Here is a 19,711-nt window from a genome sequence, read left to right as displayed (position 1 = left end):
CTCCTTTCGTTAATACATAAATATTTAAAAGTTAAGGGAGTGGGACTAAGGAGACAGCATAATGGCTCTGGCTTTCCTGCCTGAGGCTCTGAGGTCCCAGGTTCAATCCCCAGCACCACCATAAACTAGAGCTGAACAAGGTTTCCTTAAGATAAAATAAAAATGGGCAAAAACAAGGACCGGCGTGAGGATCCCGGTTCGAGCCCCCGGCTCCTCACCTGCAGGGGAGTCACTTCCCAGGCGGTGAAGCAGGACTGCGGGTGTCTGTCTTTCTCTCCCCTTCTCTGTCTTCCCCTCCTCTCTCCATTTCTCTCTGTCCTATCCAACAACGACATCAATAACAACATTAATAACTACAACAATAAAACAACAAAGGCAACAAAAAGGAATAAATAAATAAATATTAATAAAGAAAACAATAATCTGGGACCAGCCAAATAGCTCACTTGGATAGTACGCTGAACCCAGGTTCAAGTCCCAGTCTCCACCTGAAAGGGGGGTGGGACTTTCCAAGTGTGGGGAGAATGCTGCAGGTGTCTCTCCTCCCCCATTGCCTCTCCATCTGTCTCTCAGATTCTATCAAAAAGAGAAATAGAGTGGTCCAGGAGGTGGCGCAGTGGTAAAGCTTTGGACTCTCAAGCATGAGGTCCTGAGCGCATCCCCGGTTCGATCCCCGGCAGCGCATGTGCCAGGGTGATGTCTGGTGCTTCCTTGCTCCTATCTTTTTCATAAATAAATAAAATCTTTTAAAAATAAAACAGAAATAGAGCTTTTTTAAATTAAAACTATCTTATCCGAAAATATATCTTATCTTTCCATCTGTCCTCCATCCTCTTTCTGTCTACCCGCGAGAGAGAACCAGCCCATCACCCTGGCACATGCAGTGCTGGGGGTTGAACTCAGGGCCTCAAGCTCGCAAGTCCTGCACTCAGATCGACCGATCTATTTACTATTCTTGGGTTGATTTTCCTTTTAGAAGAGAAAGAAAAAGCTGAGCCCTGCTCCACTCCGCCCTCTGCAGGTCTGAACTCAAACTCGCCCCCCCCCCCCCCCCCCCCGCCCCAAGCCCACCCTGCACACCATCCCAGAGGCCCACCCTCCATGGCCCCCTCTTCCAGGAAGCCTTCCTGGAGCTCCAGCGCAGCCTCCTCTCCCTAAGGCTCCAGGAGAGGCAGAGAGGGGACTGGGGTCACTTGGGGACAACTGGGCTCTGGGGTCACACGGCCAATTCTCTGGTTCTGGGCTGGGGCGGGCGGGCGGGCAGGGCGCCGCACCCACACATTTTGTTCTCTTTTGCAAAGCCCAGGCTGCCACTAGCCAACCTGTTCCACCTGCAAAGTGGGACGATGACACCTTTGTCACAGGTATGCCTGGGGCGCCCCCACACACACCCAGCGCCCCGAAACCGGCCGGGACTTCATTTGGGAAAGCTGGCCCTGAGCTGGCCCGGGGTCCGAGGGGCGCTGGAGGCGAGGCTCCCTCGCAGCTTGCCGGGGGGATGAGCCACTGGGAGGGGCGGGGCGGGCTCCCCTGTGGCCGGGGACCAGAAGCCCAGACGCCCCCACCCCGTCCCATATTTGCAATGAGGGGCGCCCCTCTGGGGTCCCCGCGGGCTGTGGGGACGGCGCCCACCGGGGTCAGAGGGCGTGTCCAGGCGAGCCCCCCGCCCTCCATTCTCGGGGAGGCCCCGCACCGAATCTAGGGCGCCTTGTGCGGCGAAGAAGGAAGGCTTCTCCCCGAACCTTCCCGGGCCGGGCGCACCCCTGGCTGACGCCCCGGGCGAGCCCTGTAACGGGGAAACCGAGTCACAGAGCGGAGAAAGAGGATCTGGGACGGGTGGGCACGCGACGCAGAAAAATACTGGGCGGGCGGGCGGGCGGGCGGGCGGGCGGGCGGGCGGGACTCCGAGGAGGCGGCGCTTTCGGGGCGGGCGGCGCCGAGTACCAGAGAGTGAATCGGGCGGGCGGGCGGGCGGAGGGCAACCCAGAGGACGACCGGGGCGGCGCCCAGCGGACGGGAGGCCGGAGATCCGCGCGGGCGGCGACGAGAACCAACGCGCTGCAGGGCGGCGCGGGCGGGCGCGGCCTTTGTCTCCTCCTCCGGGGCGCCCCCCCGCCGCCGTCCTGCCCGGCCCTGGCCATGGCCGATGCGGGCACCGCCGGCGCCGGGGGCACCGCCCTGGAGACCGAGCGCGGGAAGAGGCCGCCGCCCGAGGGCGAGCCCGCAGCCCCAGCTGCCGGGGTGCTGGGTACGAGCGGCCGATCTGGGGTTGCAGGGCCCGGGCAGGGGCGCATGCGACACCCAGGGGGCTCGGCCGAGCAGGGGGCGCGGGCGGCCGGTGCAGGGGTGGGCACTGCGGATGCTGATGCTGGGCCTGGCTGGATGTGGCCACCGGCGGGAGGAGGATTTGGGGGGCCCCGGGGTGCACGGGTCTGGGCACGCCCCTTGGGGTCCGTATTGGACACCCACTCGCTCCTCCGCCTGATGGGGGTTTGAAAGGTCCGAGTGGCCCGGTGCTGGGTTCGAATCCCACCTTGGGCTGGGGTGACCTTGGAAGCACGCCTGGAGCGCGCTAGGCCTCAGTTTCCCCACCTGGGAAATGCAGGGGTGCGGGGGGGGGGAGCGCACCCATCGCGACGACACAGGGCTCCGGAGGCTGCGGTCCGGGGGCAGGGCTGGGCTCCCTCCGAAGCGAGTAAGCGGCGCCCCAGAGGAGGGTCTGGAGAGTGGGGGCTCAGGGGTCTGAGCCCACCCGCACCCCCCAGACAAGCTCTTCGGGAAGCGGCTCCTGCAGGCGGGCCGCTACCTGGTGTCCCACAAGTCCTGGATGAAGACGGTGCCCACGGAGAACTGCGACGTGCTCATGACCTTCCCAGGTAGCCTGGCACGTGCTGGGGCGCCCGGGGCGGGCGGCAGGGTGCAGGGAGGCTCAGGTCCCGCGTGGCCCCTCAGATACCACGGACGACCACACGCTGCTTTGGCTGCTGAACCACATCCGCGTGGGCGTCCCCGAGCTCATCGTGCAGGTGCGGCACCACCGCCACACGCGGGCCTACGCCTTCTTCCTCACCGCCACCCACGAGAGGCAAGTGGGTGTCGCCTGCAGGGGGAGCAGCCAGGACCCCCAGCTTCCCTGGCCTCCAGACAGTCAGGGGCAGGAGAGGGTGCAGGGAACCAGGAGCACTGTGCACAGCACCCAGGGAGCCCATGGAGGGTGGGCAGGGCTGTGGGGTCTCTCCTCTCTTAGCACCCTGCACAGCACCCAGGGAGCCCATGGAGGGTGGGCAGGGCTGTGGGGTGTCTCCTCTCTCAGCACCAGGCACAGCACCCAGGGAGCCCCATGGAGGGTGGGCAGGGCTGTGGGGTGTCTCCTCTCTCAGCACCATGCACAGCACCCAGGGAGCCCATGGAGGGTGGGCAGGGCTGTGGGGTCTCTCCTCTCTCAGCACCAGGCACAGCACCCAGGGAGCCCATGGAGGGTGGGCAGGGCTGTGGGGTGTCTCCTCTCTCAGCACCATGGACAGCACCCAGGGAGCCCCATGGAGGGTGGGCAGGGCTGTGGGGTCTCTCCTCTCTCAGCACCATGGACAGCACCCAGGGAGCCCATGGAGGGTGGGCAGGGCTGTGGGGTCTCTCCTCTCTCAGCACCCTGCACAGCACCCAGGGAGCCCATGGAGGGTGGGCAGGGCTGTGGGGTCTCTCCTCTCTCAGCACCCTGCACAGCACCCAGGGAGCCCATGGAGGGTGGGCAGGGCTGTGGGGTGTCTCCTCTCTCAGCACCCTGCACAGCACCCAGGGAGCCCCATGGAGGGTGGGCAGGGCTGTGGGGTCTCTCCTCACTCAGCACCATGGACAGCACCCAGGGAGCCCATGGAGGGTGGGCAGGGCTGTGGGGTCTCTCCTCTCTCAGCACCAGGCACAGCACCCAGGGAGCCCATGGAGGGTGGGCAGGGCTGTGGGGTGTCTCCTCTCTCAGCACCAGGCACAGCACCCAGGGAGCCCCATGGAGGGTGGGCAGGGCTGTGGGGTCTCTCCTCTCTCAGCACCAAGCACAGCACCCAGGGAGCCCCATGGAGGGTGGGCAGGGCTGTGGGGTCTCTCCTCACTCAGCACCATGGACAGCACCCAGGGAGCCCATGGAGGGTGGGCAGGCTGTGGGGTCTCTCCTCTCTCAGCACCATGCACAGCACCCAGGGAGCCCATGGAGGGTGGGCAGGGCTGTGGGGTCTCTCCTCACTCAGCACCATGGACAGCACCCAGGGAGCCCATGGAGGGTGGGCAGGGCTGTGGGGTCTCTCCTCACTCAGCACCATGGACAGCACCCAGGGAGCCCATGGAGGGTGGGCAGGGCTGTGGGGTCTCTCCTCTCTCAGCACCAGGCACAGCACCCAGGGAGCCCATGGAGGGTGGGCAGGGCTGTGGGGTGTCTCCTCTCTCAGCACCAGGCACAGCACCCAGGGAGCCCCATGGAGGGTGGGCAGGGCTGTGGGGTCTCTCCTCTCTCAGCACCAGGCACAGCACCCAGGGAGCCCATGGAGGGTGGGCAGGGCTGTGGGGTCTCTCCTCTCTTAGCACCAGGCACAGCACCCAGGGAGCCCATGGAGGGTGGGCAGGGCTGTGGGGTCTCTCCTCTCTCAGCACCAGGCACAGCACCCAGGGAGCCCATGGAGGGTGGGCAGGGCTGTGGGGTGTCTCCTCTCTCAGCACCCTGCACAGCACCCAGGGAGCCCATGGAGGGTGGGCAGGGCTGTGGGGTCTCTCCTCTCTCAGCACCAGGCACAGCACCCAGGGAGCCCATGGAGGGTGGGCAGGGCTGTGGGGTGTCTCCTCTCTCAGCACCCTGCACAGCACCCAGGGAGCCCATGGAGGGTGGGCAGGGCTGTGGGGTCTCTCCTCTCTCAGCACCAGGCACAGCACCCAGGGAGCCCATGGAGGGTGGGCAGGGCTGTGGGGTCTCTCCTCTCTCAGCACCATGGACAGCACCCAGGGAGCCCCATGGAGGGTGGGCAGGGCTGTGGGGTGTCTCCTCTCTCAGCACCAGGCACAGCACCCAGGGAGCCCATGGAGGGTCAGCAGGGCTGTGGGGTCTCTCCTCACTCAGCACCATGGACAGCACCCAGGGAGCCCATGGAGGGTGGGCAGGGCTGTGGGGTCTCTCCTCTCTCAGCACCAGGCACAGCACCCAGGGAGCCCATGTAGGGTGGGCAGGGCTGTGGGGTGTCTCCTCTCTCAGCACCAGGCACAGCACCCAGGGAGCCCCATGGAGGGTGGGCAGGGCTGTGGGGTCTCTCCTCTCTCAGCACCAGGCACAGCACCCAGGGAGCCCCATGGAGGGTGGGCAGGGCTGTGGGGTGTCTCCTCTCTCAGCACCAGGCACAGCACCCAGGGAGCCCATGGAGGGTGGGCAGGGCTGTGGGGTGTCTCCTCTCTCAGCACCATGCACAGCACCCAGGGAGCCCATGGAGGGTGGGCAGGGCTGTGGGGTCTCTGCACAGCACCCAGGGACCCCATGAAGGGTGGGCAGGGCTGTGGGGTCTCTCCTCTCTCAGCACCAGGCACAGCACCCAGGGAGCCCCATGGAGGGTGGGCAGGGCTGTGGGGTGTCTCCTCTCTCAGCACCAGGCACAGCACCTAGGGAGCCCATGGAGGGTGGGCCGGGCTGTGGGGTCTCTCTCTCAAAAATTAAATATTTAAAAACAGACAGGTTGGACACAGTTCAGTCAACAAGCTTCATTTTGTTTGAGGACGTGGGCTGAGCCCCCAGCCGCCAGGCGGCAGCTCCGGGCATGTGGGAGCTTCATGACAGGTGGACGGGTGCTGTATGGTCTCTCCTTTCTCTGTATCTCACCCTCTCACCCTCTTTCTGAGAAAAAGAAGCCACGGGGCAAGGGAAGTGTCGGATTTGTGGGAACACCATCCCCTGTGAATTCCTGGCGAGAAGGGGGAAGGGGACTGGGTGGCTGTGGTGCCTCTCTGAGTGCTCACATTACGGTGCACAAAGACCCGGGTTTGAGTCCTCAGTCTCCTCCTGCAGAGGGGAAGCTTCCCGAGCGGTGGAGCAGGGCTGCAGGTGTCTCCTCCTCCCCACTCTATTCCTGTCTCTGTAAAAAGATAAAGGAGTTGTCCGGGAGGTGGCGCAGTGGATAAGGCTTTGGACGCTCGAGCATGAGGTCCCGAGTTGAATCTCCAGCAGCACATGTGCCGGAGTTATGTATTTTTATTTTTATTTCTCTCTATCATTTCTCATGAATAAATAAATAAAATCTTTTTAAAAGGGTGGGGGCAGAGGGTAGATAACATAATGGTGATGCAAAGAAACTCTCATGCCTGAGGTTCCAAAGTCCCAGGTTCAATCCCCCGCACCACCATGAGCCAGAGCTGAGCAGTGCTCTGGTAAAAAAAATAATAATAATAATAACTTTTAAAAAGGAAGGAATGTTTGCTTGCAAGTTGGCTGTTTGGTCCCCTGCTTTCCCATGGCCCCAGTAGGGACAGGTGTAGTGGGGGGGGGGGGCTTGGGGTGGTGGGCCAGGGTCTCCCCATGACCCCCAATGTCCCCTCTTCCTGACAGCCTGCTCCGGGGCGCTGATGAGCTGGGCCTGCGCAAAGCCGTGAAGGCCGAGTTCGGGGGCGGCACCAGGGGCTTCTCCTGTGAGGAGGACTTCATCTACGAGAACGTGGACAGCGAGCTACGATTCTTCACCTCGCAGGTGCCTCGCCCCAGGCCTGGCCCCCTTCTCTGTCCCCAGACCCCAGGTTCCAGCCCCAGCTCAGCCTCCCTCCCTGGACCCCCGGCGCCTAGTCCAGTCTGCAGCACCTGCCCCTCGTCTCTGCCCTAGCTGCCACTGCGAGCCCCTGTCTCCCTCTGTCCCTGTGTCCCTGGCCTTAGGCCCCCAGCGCCTCACTCCAGATGCCTGGTCCCTGCCTCCGGGTCCCACCGCCTCTGTGCCTCTATCCCCAGTCCCTATCCGCAGGTCCCCACTGCCTGCTCTGAGGGCGTCCCTGTCCCCATGATCCCAGCCCCTGTCCCCCCAATTCCTGTCCCCAGTCCCTGTCCCCCAGGCCCCCAGTTCCACTCCCTGGGCCCCGGGCCTATCACAGCTGCCCTGTTGGTCCCTGTCCCCGGGTCCCCAGCGCCTGTCCTCTGCCGGGACCCTGGGTGGCCGCCCCCTCACCCCCACCCGCCCCTGCAGGAACGCCAGTGCATCATCCGCTACTGGCTGCAGAATCTGCGCGCCAAGCAGGGCGAGGCTCTGCACAACGTGCGCTTCCTGGAGGACCAGCCAATCAGTGAGTGCGGCGGGCGGGCGTGAGCGGCAGCCAATCCCCCCGTGGGACCCAGACAGGCCTACCCTCCAGGGGCGGGGCCGCGGCGCGGACCAATCTGTGGGCAGGATGCCCGTGGCCCTGGCAACAGGGGTGTGGTTTCCTCCTGAGAGGCGGGGCCTGGAGCATCTTTCTTAGGCTGGGGACCAGAGCGTGGCGTGCCAGGGTTCAGGCCCTTGGCCTCGGTTTCCCCTCCAGCCCCGGCTGGCCACCTTGTGGTAGAGACCTGGTGCCCTTCTCAGACCTGAGAGCCAGTGGCTCTGTTTCGAAGCCATGGGCGCTCCGTGCCTCCCACCCTGAGGCCGTGCAGGGCTCACCGACCTTATCCCGCAGTCCCCGAGCTGGTGGCCCGCGGGATCATCCAGCAGGTGTTCCCGGTGCACGAGCAGCGTATCCTCAACCGGCTCATGAAGTGCTGGGTTCAGGCCGTGTGTGACAACCAACCGCTGGGTGTGTCTGGGGGCCGGGGCGATGCTGGGGTAGGGCAGGGGGGGCACGGGCCAGCTGACCGACGTCCCGTTCCTCCGCCTGCACCCCACAGACGAGATCTGTGATTACTTCGGTGTGAAGATCGCCATGTACTTCGCCTGGCTGGGCTTCTACACGTCGGCCATGGTCTACCCCGCCGTCTTCGGCTCGGTGCTGTACACTTTCACCGAGGAGGACCAGGTGCAGGGGCTAGTGGGTGAGGGCCGGGGGGGGGGCATCGCCCCTTCCCGGGCTCTGCCTGTTCCCCCACCCTGCCCCTCCCTCACTGTCTGTCCGCCCCAGACCAGCCGGGACGTCTCCTGTGTGGTCTTTGCTCTCTTCAACGTGGTGTGGTCCACGCTGTTCCTGGAGGAGTGGAAGCGGAGGGGGGCAGAGCTGGCCTACAAGTGGGGGACCCTGGACTCGCCCGCGGAGGCTGTGGAGGAGCCGAGGCCTCAGTTCAGGGTGTGCTAGAGGGCCGGGTGTGATATGGAGCAGGGGCTGGGCGGATGGGGGTCGGGGTGCAGGGTCGACTGGGAGAACCGAAAATCAAATGGGATGCCATGCATGAGATGCTGGGCACCAGCCCTCCCGCCACACGGGGTCAGCACACAGCCATGCATGGGACCCTGGGCACCAGCCCTCCCGCCACACGGGGTCAGCACACAGCCATGCATGGGACCCTGGGCACCAGCCCTCCCGCCAATGGGGTCAGCACAGACAGCACCAAGGAAGCTCCATGGGTGGTACCTCTCTTGCTCTCTCTCTCTCTCCCAGACCCCTATTCAGCTCTGGCTTGTGGCCGTGCAGGGGATTGAACCTGGGACTTTGGAGCCTCAGGCATAAGATCTCTGCCACCACCATCAGCCAGAGCTGAGCAGTGTTCTGGTAAGGAAAAAACAAATTTAAAAAAGAGGGTGGGAGGCAGGCAGTGGTTCACCAGGTTAAGCTCACACAGTATGAAGTGCAAGGATCCCAGTTCAAGCCCCTGGCTCCGCACCGGCAGGGCGATCACTTCTTAGGGGGTAAAGCAGGCCTGTACATGTCTGCCTTTCACTCTTCCTCTCTGTCTCCCCCTCCTCTCTCAGTTTCTGTCTGCCCTATCCAGTAAAAATGGAAAAAATGGCCACCAGGAGAAGTGGATGCCTAGTGCTGGCTCTGAACCCCAGTGATAACCCTGGAAGCAAAAAATAATAATAATAATATTAGAGAGAGACTGTTTTCACAGCCATTATGGTCTCTATCCCTGCTCTATATTATTGTTTTTCTTTTTAAAATATCATTATGTATTGTTGAATAGAGACAGGGAGAAATCAAGAGAGGACGGGGAGATAGAGAGGCAGAGAGACGCCTGCAGCCCTGCTCCACCACTAGTGAAGCTTTTCCCCCTGAAGGTGGGTGCTGGGGGCTCGAACTCAGGCCTTTGTGCCCTTTAATGTGTGTGTTTAACCAGGTGTACCACCGCCTGGCCCCCTCTCTCTTATTATATCAGGCTGAGAGGGGTGTCAGCAAGCTAGCTCACCTGGATAGTGTACCTGCTTTGCTAGGCACAGGGCCCAGATTCAAGCCCAGGCCCCCACTGCACCAGGGGAAACTTCAGAGCTGTGGTGTCTCTCCATCTGTCTCTATTTATTTATTTTACCAGCTCTGGCTTATGCTGGTGCAGGGGATTGAACCTGGGACTTTGGAGTCTCAGGCATGAGAGTCTGTTTGCATGACCATTGTGCTGTCTACCCCCTGCCCGAGTCTCTCTGTCTCTTCCTAAAATAAATCAGCCTTAGAGCCCAGAAGCCCTGGTGACAACATAAGATTCACATTGGGGAGACTTGAATGGGGGGTGGCTATGGTAGTGGAGGGCTGGGAGGGCAGCTGGGGGCAGGGAAGGCAGGGAAGGCAGGACCCCCGTCACCCGCCCGTGTGCCCCGGCCCAGGGTGAGCGTCGCATCAGCCCGGTGACCCGCGCGGAAGAGCTCTACTACCCGCCCTGGAAGCGCCTGCTGTTCCAGCTGCTTGTCAGCCTTCCGCTGTGCCTGGGCTGCCTGGCCTGCATCTTCCTGCTCATGCTGGGCTGCCTTCAGCTGCAGGTGACCCCCAGACCTGGGGACCCTCCTCACCCCGCCTCCAGCCCCCATCTCAGCTCTAGACACACGGCCCCTGACCCTGACCGCACCTCGGCCTGGCCAGCGGCCTCTCGGCCTCCTGACCCCGCCTTTCTCGCCGCCCGCCGGCAGGAGCTGATGCTGAGTGTGAAAGGGCTTCCCCGGCTGGCCCACTTCCTGCCGAAGGTCGTGCTGGCCCTGCTAGTCAGCCTCAGCGCCGAGGGCTACAAGAAGCTGGCCGTGTGGCTCAATGACATGGGTACAGCCCGGGGTCCCACCCCGACTCCCGGAGGGAGGTGTCCAGGGTCGTCACCCCACACCTGATCTTTGGAGAGGAACTTGCATGGTCTCCCATCCTTGGGACCCTTCAGGGGGATTTTCCACAATTCCCAGGAGGAATTTCCCACAATCCTCATCCCCAGGAGGGAATTTCCCACAGTCTTCCCCTCCAGGAGGGATTTCCCACACGCCACATCTCCAGGAAGGATTTCCCACAATCCCCCATCACCAGGGGAGAATTTCCCACAATCCTCATCCCCAGGAGGGACCCTGGGGAGATATCCCGGAGCACCTGCCCCTGGACCCGAGTCCCTGGAGACAGCTCCCACAGTCCCCCAGCCCATCGCCAGGACCCCCACGCCTCCCCCTTGCTCATCCCTTGCCCCTCCCCCAGAGAACTACCGGCTAGAGAGCACGTATGAGAGGCATCTCATCATCAAAGTGGTCCTGGTGAGTGGGGGTCTCGGCCGGGAGCGGGAGGGAGGCACCAGGAATGGGGGTGACACCGCCTGCCCCCCCCCAGTTCCAGTTCATCAACTCCTACCTGTGTCTCTTCTACATCGGCTTCTACCTCAGGGACATGGAGCGTCTGAAAGAGGTGGGGACCCCCATGCAGCCCGGCTCAGGGAGCAGTCTAGCAGGCGGGCGGCCGGCCGGCTGGCAGGGGATCCGGGGTTCCCTGGGCTCTCCGGCACCCTCCCCTCCTCCTCCTCCTCCATTCTGCTCTCCTTTCTGTCTGTCATTCGTCCATCCGTGTGTTCTCTCTGTCCATCTGTCCGTGGTCCCTCCGCAGCTCCTGCCCATGCGTCCGTGTCCCAGAGTCACGCTGGGGGTATCCTGTGCCGGCCCAAAGTACGGGGGGGGGGGGGTTGGAGGCCCCGTGGGCTGGGTGACGGCAGGGGGGGTGGCGTTGGGACCGTGCCCACGCGCCTGTCTCCCGCCCGCCCGCAGATGCTCGCCACGCTGCTCATCACGCGCCAGCTGCTGCAGGATATCCGTGAGGTTCTGCAGCCACACTTGTACCGCCGCCTGGGCCCCGGCTGCCGGGGCCTGCACGCAGCCTGGGAGCTGGGCCGCGCCCTCCTGGCTCTGCTGGGCCCGCGGCGCCCGGCCCCCGGCCGGCTGGAGCCCCAGGCCAAGGACGCGTGCCTGGGCAGGGGCTGTGGGGCGCCCGAGGAGGAGGAGGAGGCCTCAGCAGAGCGGCCCCCGGTGGGTGAAGGCCGGGAGGCCCCCGACAGCCCTGCGGGAGGCAAGGAGGAAGAGGAGGAGTTAGAGGAGGAGCCGGAGCTGGAAGAGGACGAGGAGGAGGACGAGGAGGAGGACGAGGAGGAGGAGGACGAGGAGGCCGGCCTCCTGGACTGCGGGCTGAGACTCAAGAGGGTCAGCTTTGCCGAGCGGAGGGCCCGGTGGCCAGACCCCGCGGCCCTCCTGGAGGAGGGGAGCCCCACCCTGGTGGAGAAGGGGCTGGAGCCTGGCGTGATCACGCTGGCCGAGGACGACGACGAGGCTGAGGGGGCGGCCGGCAGCCCCGAGCGGGAGCCCCCAGAGCCCGTGAAGCTCCGCCAGGCCGTGAGCGAGGGCCGGGACCCAGGGCCTGAGAACGGGCCGGGGCTGGAGCCGGAGCAGGAGCCAGAGCCAGAGCCAGATTCGGCACGGAGGCAACGGAGGCAGAACCGGGCATCCTGGATCGACCCCCCGGAGGAGGAAGACTCCCCACAGCTGACGCAGGCAGAGCTGGAGAGCTGTATGAAGAAGTACGAGGTACGGGGGGGGGGGGCAGAAGGCGGGCTGGGGCGGGGCACCAGAGGTGAGACAGACAGACAGACACACTTGAGGGAAGCCCTGGATCTGAGCCCGGGCCTCATGGGGAAACCAGAGGCAGCACCGGGGAGAGCTCCGTGGGCGGTGGGTGGTGGGTGCGGCTGTGGTGTCTCTCCTCTTGTTCTGTCTCTCTCTCTCTCAGAAAATAACGGGGGGTGGGGGTGGGGCACAGTTCAAGGAGGCCATTCAGCTGGGACCTGTACACGCCAAGACCAGACAGAAGCAGGAAAGCCAGGCCTGGCAAGAGAGCTCATTGGGTAGCGCGCTGCCCTGCCGAGTGTGACGCGGAGGGAGGGTCCAGCCTGGGCCTCACTGCCGGGGGGACACTGGCGCTGGGGTCTCTCTCTGTTGCTTTCTCTTCTGAAAGATTTGCTTATTTTTTCACTCTTTTTTCCCTAATTTTTATTAAACAGAGGCAGAGAGAAATTGAGAGGGAGGGAGACAGAGAAGGAGTGAGACAGAGACGCCTGCAGCCCTGCTTCACCGCTTCTGAAGCTTTCCCCCTGCAGGTGGGGAGCCGGGGCTCGGACCCAGGTCCTTGTGCTTGGTAATAGGTGCACTTAACCGGATGCACCACCACTGGCCCCCAATTGATCCATTTTTTCAAAAAAAATTTTTTTGTGGGGCTGTTTTGCAATGAAAAGCAGAAAAAAAAAAAGCATGTCCTGACTTTTCCACCGTTCGGACAGCAGGAGAGAGAAGCAGAGCATGTGATGTCAGGGGTGGGACATGGGGCCCCAGGCCTGAGCGCCCAGCACCCTCCCCACATCGCCCCCTACTGGGCTGTTCTCTGGTTCTCCTTATATCTGAAAGATTCAGGCCCACAGGAGTGAAACCCTAGTGGTGAAAAAAAAAAAAAATGAATGGGAGAAAGAAACCATAAACACGAGCCAGCCTCTGCATGGAGACGCCGCGGGGCCAGTAAGTCACATGCCTTACAACGCGTAAGGCTCAGGGTTTGAGGCCAGGTGCCACCTGGGGAGACCCTGATGACAAGGGGGAAGGTGTCTCACACCTCTTTCCCTTATATTATCTTTATTTATTTATTGGAAAGAGACAGCCCGAAATCGAGAGGGGATGGGGGGATACAGAGGGAGACACCTGCAGCCCTACTTCACCAGTTGGGAAGCTTTGCCCCTGCAGGTGGGGGCCAGGGGAACTGGAACCTGGGTCCGTGAGCACTGTAACATGTGCGGTCAACCAGACACGCCACCACCCAGCCCCGCTTCTTGCTCTTTGTCTCAGGAAATTGAGATTAGGTCTGGGGAGACAGCACAGGGTTCTGCAGGAATAAACTCCCGCCTGCGGCTCTGAGGTCCCGGGTTCAGTCCCAGCACCACCATGGGGTCTGTCTCTAGAATACAGTAAATGCAAGCTATTTAGAAGAGCAGGATTCAGAAGCCAGACAGACACAGACGGGAGCACCATGGGGGGCTGTCTGTCTCTGTCTGTGTGTCGGCCCGCACTGAGGGCGGCTGCCCCACAGGACACGTTCGAGGCCTCGCAGGAGCTGCTGGTGCAGTTCGGCTACGTGGCGCTGTTCTCCGCCGCCTTCCCGCTGGCCCCGCTGTGCGCGCTGCTGCACAACCTGCTCGGCATGCGCGGGGCGGCGCTGCGCCTGTGCGGGGGGCTGCAGCGGCCCTTCGGCCAGCGCGCCGGCAGCATCGGACCCTGGCAGGTGCGGGCAGGGTCCCAGGTCCGGGCGGATCCGGGGTCTCGGGACGGGTCCCGGGCAGGGGCGGGTCTCGGGTGGAGGCGGGGGCGATCCTGGGCAGGGGCGCCAGGTGGGGGCGGGTCCCGTTGTGGGGCGGAGTCCCCGGAGGAGGTGGGTCCGGGCTAGAGGGCGGGGTTCCAGGGTGGGGGCGGGGCCCGGTGCAGGCTGGACCAGGCAGGGGGCGGGACCCCGGTCAGGTGGGGGGGGTCCAGGGAGGGGGCGGGGCCCTGTGCAGGCTGGTCCAGGCAGGGGGCGGGGCCCGGCCAGGTAGCGGGTGGGGGCGGGACCCCGATCCAGGGGGGGGGGGCCAGGGAGGGGGCGGGGCCCTGTGCACGCTGGTCCAGGCGGGGGGCGGGGCCCGGCCAGATAGGGGCGGGGCTCGGTGAGAGGGGTCCCCGGTGCAGGCTGGTCCAGGCGGGGGGCGGGGCCCGGCCAGATAGGGGCGGGGCTCGGTGAGAGGGGTCCCCGGTGCAGGCTGGACCAGGCAGGGGGCGGGCCCCGGTGCAGGAGGGTCCGGCCAGGGGGCGGGGTTCCGGGTGGCCGCTGTCCCGGTCCAGGGCAGCGGCCGAGCGGTTCTGTCCCCGCAGCAGGCCATGGAGGCGATGGGGCTGCTGGCCGTCGTGGTCAACTGCTTCCTGCTCGGCCAGTGCGGGCAGCTGCGCCGCCTCCTCCCCGGGCTCAGCCCCGAGGGCGCCGTGGTGGCGCTGGTCCTGCTGGAGGTGGGTGGGGGCGACGAGGGGGGGCTATGGGGGGGTGCGTGGTCGGGGGCCGCCCCAGCCTCACTGCCCGTCCGCGTGTCCCCGTGTCCGCAGCACTTCGCCCTGCTGCTCAAGTACCTGATCCACGTGGCCGTCCCCGACATCCCGGGCTGGGTGGCCGAGGAGATGGCCAAGCTGGACTTCCAGCGGCGCGAGGCCTTCAAGGTGCGGGGCGCCGTCCCCCGGCCCGTGACCCCCACCCCTTCACCCTGTGCGCCGTGACCCTCACACCCATGTCCCGTCGCCGTCACCCCTGACACCCCGTGTCCCCCGGCCCGGTCCCCATACCCCCGTCCTAGCCCCCGGCCCGCTCTGACCCCTGACCCCCGCCCCGTCTCGCAGCGGCACGAGCGCCAGGCGCAGCAACACTTTCAGCAGCAGCAGCGGCGGCGGCGGGAGGACGAGGAGCGGCAGCGGCAGGAGCAGCTCGCGCGGCGGGAGCGGGACGGCGGCGGCGGCGGCGGCGGGCGGGAGGCGGCGCGGGGCGCGGCGGCGGGGGGCGCGGGGGGCGCGGGGCCCGAGCGGGCGGCCAAGGCCAAGGGCGGGGAGCGGCCCCGGAGGCCCGGCTCGCTGCTGGCCCCCAACCACGTGCTGCGGCTCAAGCAGATGCTGCCCCTGCAGGTGCGGCTGCTGGGGGGCCCCCCGCCCGCGCGGCCGGCGCCCCCCGCGCCCCCCGACCCGCGGCCGCCCGGCTTCCTGGGGCTGCGCTTCCTCAAGGCACCCGAGGCGCGGCGGGACCCCGAGCGCAGCCACTCGCCGCCCAAGGCCTTCCACGCCGCCAAGCTCTTCCCCTTCGGGGGCGCCCGCGACGCCGCCCCCCCGACCCCGACCCCGACCCCGCGGCCCGAGCCCCCCGCCGCCCGGGCGCAGCGCCCCGGGGCCCCGGACGACGACGAGCCCGCGGCCGCAGAGGAGGAAGCCTCAGGTCACCAACTTTAACGCGGGGGCGGGGGGCCCCGGGTGTGACCGACCCCCCAGCTCAGGGCATCCAGGTGCACCCCCAGGCAGAGGCCCGGGCCTGCCCGCGACCCCCGGGACCAGCCAAAGCCCCGGCCCCGCCCACCGGGGCCCCCAGCCCCAGGAGCGAACCGGGCGCCCCATCGAGCAATAAGGCCCCGCCCGCCACGTGCCTGCGCCCGCCCGCGGGGGGAGGGCGGCACCCCGGAACGGCTCGCCTCTCCCCGCAGGGCCCCCGGGCGCCCCCCGCCTCCGCGCCCGCCGCAGCCGGAGCCCCGCGCCGCCCCGGCCCCCGACGCCGCCCGCCGGCTGCTGGCAGTGGGACTGCGGGGCCGAGGCCGGGGCGCCCCGCCGGCCCCCCGACACCCCCGGGCCCGCGCCCCTGCCCGCGGCCGCCAGCTTCTACGCGCTCCCGCCGCCCGGCGCGCCCCCCAGCCCCCGCCCCAGCCCCAGCCCCAGCCCCCCGGCCGTGTGCTGGCCCGCCTGGCCCTGAGCGCGCGCCGGAGCCGGGGCCCCACACCACCAGGACACACCCGGCCTTTATTTATTCTTAATTTATTTTGTCATATTTTTGTAAAACGGCAGAAACGCAATAAAAAGTCTATTTCGACAGTGTCCTGGGGGCCCCGGGGCTTCTGCTCACACTCGGGCCTCATCTCGTCGCAGGCCTGGGGGGCCCTTCGCGGGGGGGGGGGGGGGGGGGGGGGGGGGCGAGTCCGGGCTCGCAGGTCCCGCTGGGGGCTCCGTGGTCGCGGCCTGCGGGCCTTCCCGGGGCCGAGACCTGGGCGCCCGCAGGACCCCCGCGTCTCCCACCCGGGCCCCCACGACCAGTGTCGCGGCCCCCCCACTGCCGACCGGCTGCGCGGTCTGGGGGCTCAGGGCTCCCACCCCAGGGCCCAGCCCCCCCCCCACGGGGTGCAGCCCCGCCAGCGCTGGGCGCGGGCATCTGCGGGAACCCCGGCTGCGGACTTGGGGGTGCGGGCGGAGCAAGAAAGCGGGCGGGCAGGAAAGACCCTTTTATTGCGGGACTGGGCGGGGTGGGGAGGGCGGGCGGGGTCCGGCGGGCCCGTGGCACTGGAGACTCACTCGGCGGGCGGGGTGGGCGCCCCTCCGGACCCGCTCTGGGGGGACAGGGGTCGGTGTGGAGCCACGAGGACGGGCCAGGCCGGCGCTCAGCATAAATAAAAACTCAGGGCAATAAATACACGGCTGCTGCGGGGGCGGGGGTCGGGGCGGGTCGGGGTGCGGGGTTGGGGTCGGGGCTAGGTGTCCTCGTGCATGTCGGGGCTCTCCGTCCGGGCCACCTTGCGGGGCGGCGCCGAGCTCTCACCCTCCAGCTCCACCCGCTCCTGCTCCCGCTTCTTGGCCGCGTTCTGGGGGTGCGGGGTGAATGCGGGCGGCTGAGTGCGCCCGCCCCCGCCCCCGCCCCCGCCCCCGGCCCGCCGCCCGCCGCCCGCCCTGCCCGCCGCACCTTTTTGTCCCATTGCTGGTGGAGGTACCGGAGGAGGATGTTGGTCTTTTCCGTCACGATGACTGCGCAGGGGAGACAGACAGACAGTCAGACAGACAGACAGAGTCACAGGGGCCCCGGGTTCGAGCCCCGCCTCGCTGGCTTTAGCTCCAGTCGCACTCACTCTGCTCCGAGGGGAACTCCCGGGTGGGCAGGTACACGGAGGGCCGGCGGTTCTGCAGGGAGAGACGAGGCGGGTCAGGCCCGCAGCGAGTGGGCGCCCCCGCCCCGCCCCGCCCCGCCCGCGCGCTCACCGAGGCTTTGCACACGGAGTCGGCGTGGAAGCGGCTGAAGTTGCTCTTGTTGTAGACCGGGAGCCCCTTCAGGAAGTCTGCCTGGAGGCGGAGGCGGGGGCGGGGAGGGCCGGGGTTGGGGTCCCACAGACAGAGACCCCGGGGTGCTGCGGCTCCAAGCCCCCCCACACACACACACACACCCCGGGAAACAGCCCTGGGTCCCTCCCGCAGGGGGTGGGGCGGGGCCGGGCCCCAGGAAGACGCTGCTCCAGGGTGGCCGCCCGGCTGTGGCAATCAGGGAGGGCTGCGTGGAAGCGGCGGCCAGCGGACAAAGCCCTGAAAGCTGTCGCAGCGACACCCCTCCCGCCTGGTCTCGGGGGCCGCCACCCGGGGCCCCGCTGCCCACCCCGCGCCGGGGCCCCCACCAGGCCATCGCGGGCCGGCGGGGGGACGGGTGTCTCTGGGCGGCAGCGGATGCGGGCCTGGCACAGCCTGGGTGCTGCCTGGAGGCGGTGGCAGGTGTAAAGGGCACGGGGGGGGGGGGGTGGCAGCGGGACGCGGGGAGGGGTGAGGTCACAGACGGGGGAGGGTCTGGGGTTCCCGCCCTCCTGGGGGCAGCCGGGGGGGCTCGGGGGGGGGGGACCCGGCGACCCCCCGCACCCCGCCCCGCCCCGCGCCCCCAGGCCCGGGCCCGAGTTGGGGGGACGCCCCCTAGCGACCCCAGCCCCCGCCGCCGCAGGCCACTTCCGGGAGGGGGGCTGCGACCCGGAAATGCTCGAGCGTCGGTGGGGGCCCCGGGGACCCCAGACGGGGACAGGAGGGGCGGGCTCGGGGTGCGGGTCCAGGTGACGACGGGGTCCCCGGGTCGGAGGTCAGAGGTCGGGGCGAGGGGGCGGGGCCGCCACGCGCGCGATGGGACCCGGATGGAGAATGGGGAGGGGCAGCGGGGAGGGGATGGGGCGCTGGGCGGGGGCGAGGAGCCATCCTGCGGGGCGCACGGGTCGGGGGCCCGCAGCGTCCTCACCATCTTCCGCGATCGCCGCCACCGCCGCCGCCGCCCGCCGCCCGCCGCCCGCCTGGCCGCCGCCGCACAGTAACTTCCAGCCGCGGCGTAGCCCACGCCGCTGGCGCCGCCGCCCGCCGCTCATTGGTCCGAGGCCTGGCCCCGCCCCCGGACTGCGGGCCTTGCGGGCGCGCCCATTGGCCGGCTCAGGACAGGCTTCGCGCCCATTGGCTGCCCCGCCTCGCCATGGCGCCGTCAAGGTGCGCTGAGAGCGCAAACCCCACCCCTGGGGACTCGGGCGGGGCCGGGCTCGGGTGCCGGAAGTGGGCGTGGCGCGAGCCCCAAGGCCTCCTGGGAGTCGTAGTCCGCCGGTCCTGCAAGGCGCCGGGGTCTTCTGCTTTCAGCGCCCTCCCCGGCATCCCACAGGCGATTGCATGGGCAGCACCCCATGAAAATGGACAGAACGGGAATCGGGCGCTAGCGCTACGGGTTAAGCGCACGTGGCGCAAAGCTCAAGGATCCCGGTTCGAGCCCCCGGCTCCCCACCTGCAGGGGAGTCGCTTCCCAGGCGGTGAAGCAGGTCTGCGGGTGTCTGTCTGTCTCTCCCCCTCTCTGTCCTGTCCAACAACAACGACATCAACAACAACAATAGTAACTACAACAATAAAACAAGGACAACAAAAAGGGAATGTTTAAATTTTTTATATCTATTTATTTTCCATTTTGTTGCCCTTGTTTTTCTTTTTAATATTTTATTTATTCCTTTTATTGCCCCTATTGTTTTATTATTGTAGTTATTATTTATTGTTATTGATGTCGCTGTTGTTGGACAGGACAGAGAGAAATGGAGAGAGGAGGGGAAGACAGAGAGGGGGAGAGACAGACAGACACCAGCAGACCTGCTTCACCGCCTGGGAAGCGACTCCCCTGCAGGTGGGGAGCCGGGGGCTCGAACCCCGGGATCCTTATGCCCGTCCCTGCGCTTTGCGCCACCGCCCGACTTCCTCAACAGATTTTTTAAACAGATACTTTTTAAAAATAAGGGTTTTTCAATTTTTTACCAGAGCACTGCTCAGCTCTGGGTTATGATGGAGCAGGGGATTGAACCTGGGACTTTGGAGCCTCAGGCATGGGAGTCTGTTTGCATAACCATCATGCTATCTACCCCTGCCCTGTATTATCTTTTAAAAGATACTTATTTGGGGGTGGGGGTAGATAGCATCATGGTTCTGCAAGAGACTCTCAGGCCTGAGGCTCCAAAGTCCCAGGCTCACTCCCCTGCTCCACCATAACCCAGAGCTGAGCAGTGCTCTGGTAAAAAAAAATAAAAAAGATAAAACAAAAGGCAGGCCAGGAGGTGGCGCGGTGGATAAAGCACTAGATGCTCAAGCATTGAGGTCCCAAGTTCAATCCCCAGCAGCACATGGACCAGAATGGCATCTGGTTCTCTCTCTCCTCCTGTCTCATTAGTCAATAACTTGTTATTATTATTTTTTAATACTGGAAAAGTGACCAAGTTGAGGTCCACCAGGTTAAGCCC

At 65.8% G+C, this 19,711-nt stretch overlaps 2 protein-coding genes across 5 annotated transcripts; one reads left to right on the top strand and one right to left on the bottom strand.

Moving 5' to 3' along the window:
- Positions 1-2,001: 2,001 nt before the first annotated feature.
- On the top strand, positions 2,002-16,037 carry ANO8 (anoctamin 8). 3 transcript variants are annotated; one of them, XM_060182282.1, is made up of 18 exons: positions 2,002-2,248; positions 2,766-2,876; positions 2,953-3,085; positions 6,572-6,710; positions 7,194-7,290; positions 7,660-7,776; positions 7,868-7,995; positions 8,098-8,259; positions 9,726-9,878; positions 10,026-10,152; positions 10,567-10,622; positions 10,696-10,770; positions 11,124-11,933; positions 13,480-13,671; positions 14,295-14,426; positions 14,520-14,630; positions 14,808-15,390; positions 15,653-16,037. In XM_060182282.1, exons 1-18 carry the CDS (start codon positions 2,140-2,142, stop codon positions 15,913-15,915), a joined length of 3,498 nt encoding a protein of 1,165 aa, XP_060038265.1. In that variant the 5' UTR covers positions 2,002-2,139; the 3' UTR covers positions 15,916-16,037. The 3 variants fall into 3 exon arrangements, with proteins under 3 accessions (XP_060038265.1, XP_060038266.1, XP_060038267.1); XM_060182283.1 differs by lacking the exon at positions 10,696-10,770; XM_060182284.1 differs by lacking the exon at positions 14,295-14,426.
- DDA1 (DET1 and DDB1 associated 1) lies at positions 8,308-18,239 on the bottom strand. 2 transcript variants are annotated; one of them, XM_060182429.1, is made up of 6 exons: positions 17,575-17,647; positions 17,187-17,267; positions 17,057-17,108; positions 16,894-16,955; positions 16,676-16,795; positions 8,308-8,319 (listed from the first exon to the last, which is right to left on the bottom strand). In XM_060182429.1, exons 1-5 carry the CDS (start codon positions 17,599-17,601, stop codon positions 16,685-16,687), a joined length of 333 nt encoding a protein of 110 aa, XP_060038412.1. In that variant the 5' UTR covers positions 17,602-17,647; the 3' UTR covers positions 8,308-8,319; positions 16,676-16,684. The 2 variants fall into 2 exon arrangements, with proteins under 2 accessions (XP_060038412.1, XP_060038413.1); XM_060182430.1 differs by lacking the exons at positions 8,308-8,319; positions 17,575-17,647 and adding an exon at positions 18,193-18,239 and having other exon boundaries at positions 16,534-16,795.
- Positions 18,240-19,711: the final 1,472 nt, after the last annotated feature.

This window comes from Erinaceus europaeus, chromosome 23 (assembly GCF_950295315.1).
Source record: "Erinaceus europaeus chromosome 23, mEriEur2.1, whole genome shotgun sequence".
Classification (NCBI taxonomy): Eukaryota; Metazoa; Chordata; class Mammalia; order Eulipotyphla; family Erinaceidae; genus Erinaceus; species Erinaceus europaeus.
Note: the sequence above shows the minus strand (reverse complement) of the source record. Positions and strands in the feature narration are given on the sequence as shown.

Coding starts and splice junctions, on each gene's coding strand:
- ANO8 (XM_060182282.1), top strand. CDS start 2,140: ATGGCCGATGCGGGCACCGCCGGCGCCGGGGGCACCGCCCTGGAGACC. Junction 6,711..7,193: donor TACGATTCTTCACCTCGCAG/GTGCCTCGCCCC, acceptor CCGCCCCTGCAG/GAACGCCAGTGCATCATCCG. Junction 14,427..14,519: donor TGGCGCTGGTCCTGCTGGAG/GTGGGTGGGGGC, acceptor CCGTGTCCGCAG/CACTTCGCCCTGCTGCTCAA.
- DDA1 (XM_060182429.1), bottom strand. CDS start 17,601: ATGGCCTGGTGGGGGCCCCGGCGCGGG. Junction 17,268..17,574: donor GGTGGGGGCCCCGGCGCGGG/GTGGGCAGCGGG, acceptor CTCCGCCTCCAG/GCAGACTTCCTGAAGGGGCT. Junction 17,109..17,186: donor ACTCCGTGTGCAAAGCCTCG/GTGAGCGCGCGG, acceptor CTCTCCCTGCAG/AACCGCCGGCCCTCCGTGTA.